Source organism: Arachis ipaensis, chromosome B03 (assembly GCF_000816755.2).
Source record: "Arachis ipaensis cultivar K30076 chromosome B03, Araip1.1, whole genome shotgun sequence".
NCBI classification, from domain to species: Eukaryota; Viridiplantae; Streptophyta; class Magnoliopsida; order Fabales; family Fabaceae; genus Arachis; species Arachis ipaensis.
Window position 1 is genome coordinate 34,430,240 of NC_029787.2, and position 2,981 is coordinate 34,433,220.

Here is a 2,981-nt window from a genome sequence, read left to right on the forward strand (position 1 = left end):
CTAATATTTCTTAATTTTACTTAATAAATTTAGCTAATGTATTTGAAAAAGGTAATAAAAAGAAAAACTAAACAACTCTGATCTTGTAACGGAGCAACCATTTAAAATGGCATGTAGGTTTATTCTATTAATAAAGAAAGAAAATATTGATAGACGGACTAATCACAGACATAAAAAAACAAAGGCTGGAAAGGGTTTTTTTTATTGAAGGCCTCATCTCTCAAGGTAATTGTCAAGAACCGTTTATGATTTTTTTTCCCCTCTTATATTGATGTGGACATCACAGGAATGGATTTTCTCAATTATTAAAAAAATTGAGGGAGTAAGGTGTGATTTCTAATCTTTCAATGCTCTCTCTTATGTTTTCGCTTTGGTCTCACTTATAAAATTAATGGTAAGAGATCACATTTTACTTCCTTATTAACAAAAATTGAAAAGATCCATTTCCTGGACATCACCACAGATTAAATACGATAAAGCATTTATATTCAAATGAAATTTATAGCATCCATATTTGATCATTTAAGCATAGAACAATAACTATTAACCAAAAATAAGAAACCTATACTTGATCATTCTAATTACTATATGTTTGGTTTGCTGTTTGGAAAGCTCCAAAACATGGTTTACATGGTTTAGGTAAAAGTTATTCTCTTGTATAGCTTTTACCTTAACCATGTCTGACTAACAGTTGACAATTCAAACATGCATAACTTCATTAGGCTCTTAAACAGCAGCTGTCTTCCCATGGTGTTGGCCGCTTTGTCCTACAATATTCTTCCAGAACCAGTGGTTTTCAAAGAGGAGATAAATTTCCTCAATTGGAACTTGCTTTGTTTCTGGCAAGAGGAAGAAGATAAACATACTCATGAAGATAATTAAGCCAGCAAACAGCAAGAAGATTCCATATTTGAGATGACAAAGTGACATGAGGAACAACTGTGCCACAAGTGCAGTGAAGATCATGTTGACACACACCACTATACTCTGTGCTGCTGATCTTATTTCCAATGGGAAGAGCTCACTAGGAACCAACCATCCTAGTGGACCCCAAGATCTTCCATAAGCCAACACAAACAAGAATATCACAATAACAAGAAAGTAACTGACGCTTTTGGAAAGTTCTTTACCATGTCCAAAATCCAGAGCCAAAACTATAGCGGTAGCAATCTGAAAATCAACCAAACCAAATTAGAGGGTCCAATAAGCAATTAATCAGCATAAACAACTAGCACAGCAGCATAAACAAGCAATAATACTTACCATGCAGCATATCATTTCAAAACCAGCTTCCAGAAAGAACTTCCTTCTACCAAACTTGTCCACTAAAAACATTGAGATGACTGTGGCGACGAGGAGAGCTCCATTGGTGATAGAAGATGAATACAATGACGCATTAGAACCAAACCCAATACTTTGGAAAATGACAGGAGCATAAAAGAGGATGGAGTTATTGCCAGTTAGCTGCTGGAATGCCGGAATCCCCAAGGCTCCTATCACAAGTTGGGGTCTATACTTCTTCTTTAGGAGTGTCCTAAAGGGGCTAGTGACAGCCTGTGCTTCTTCACTGGCTTCAACAAGATCTTGATATTCGGCATCAACATTCTTGGTTCCTCTTACTTTCTCCAATACTTTTCTTGCCTCGTCAAACCTTCCTTGTTCCACAAGACTATTAGGTGTCTCGGCACAGAAAATACCTCCAACAAGCATAAGAAGTGCCGGAATGGCCGCCAAGCCCAGCGAGATTCTCCATCCATGGGGATGTATTTTGTCAGTAAAATAGTTGATCAGATTTGCAACCAAGATTCCAAAACAGGTTGTGAACTGAAAGAGTTGGTTGACTGCTCCTCGATTCCTTGCCGGAGCCATTTCAGAAAGATACAAGGGTACAGCTTGGTTACCAAAGCCAATGCCTCCTCCAAGAAGGACCCTGCCAATGATGAGCATTGCAATATTCTGTGCAGCTGCATTGAGTATTGCTCCAGCCAAGAAGCTAAGGGCTCCCACAATGATACTTGCCTTTCTACCTTTCTTTCTTGTCAAGTAAGAAGCAAAGAATGTCATTACAAGTGCTGAAAAATAGAGCGATGATGTGAAGAGTGTCAGCACTTGGTTGTCATATTTGCAGTAGTCTGTCTCTTTCTGGTGCATGTGCTTTTTTTTGTACACGTCTGGGAAGAATTTGATCAGGAAATCGTCCATTGATGTAACCCCACCTGCAACAACAACATACCAAGTACCCTCTTTGATTCTTAAGTTGCAAGGATAAATTTGACTATGACAAAAAGGAGATTAGTAACAAAGACGGGATTTCCTTTGTTAAGTAAAGAAACACAAAAGCTCAGTTGAAAATTTTAGTTCATTACATCACTGTAATTTTGATGTGATAATAAAATTAAAAGTAAAAAAAAAACAAATAAAATAAATTTCATATCTGGATTTGTTAACAAGGTATGTGGGCTAATTATTAGTTAATAATAATAATAATAATCATAATAACAATGAAATTTGAAATGATGAGATAAGAAAAACAGAAATCAAAAGTTATGCCGATAATTCAGGAGAACTTAGCAACTAAGAGTGGAAAAATGCAGATTATGAGGAGAATATGAATATCCGATTTCTAATTATACCCATCTCAACCAACCAATACACATGACTCGCCAGATGGATATTAATATATTATGATTTTGAACGAATCAGCAAACTCTGAAAATTTATAACCATTTTTCATTCTAATTATTTTCGCTATCTCATCATGCGTTGCTTGCGCCACCACCCATCACTGTTGCATTCGAAATCAAAATCAGAACCACACAGCCTCTCTAAAAGCTGTTGATTTCCTTATTTTTTTCAAAAACTCTAGTTGTTATACCATATTTTTTTTTGGTGACACACCATATTTATTTGATAAAAGTCATAAAACAAATATAAATAAATATATATAAATATAAATACAAAATTTATTAAAACTACCTTAA

At 35.5% G+C, this 2,981-nt stretch overlaps 1 protein-coding gene across 1 annotated transcript in view; it reads right to left on the reverse strand.

The window, feature by feature from the left end:
- The window catches only part of LOC107630264 (sugar transport protein 14), a 3,694-nt gene continuing 1,177 nt past the window's right edge, over positions 465-2,981 (reverse strand). Inside the window, exons 2-3 of the mRNA XM_016333361.2 lie at positions 1,264-2,216; positions 465-1,170 (exon numbers count right to left, since the gene is read on the reverse strand). Coding sequence (XP_016188847.1) covers positions 727-1,170; positions 1,264-2,216 — 1,397 coding nt within the window. The 3' untranslated portion in view covers positions 465-726. The remainder of the gene's footprint in view (positions 1,171-1,263; positions 2,217-2,981) is intronic.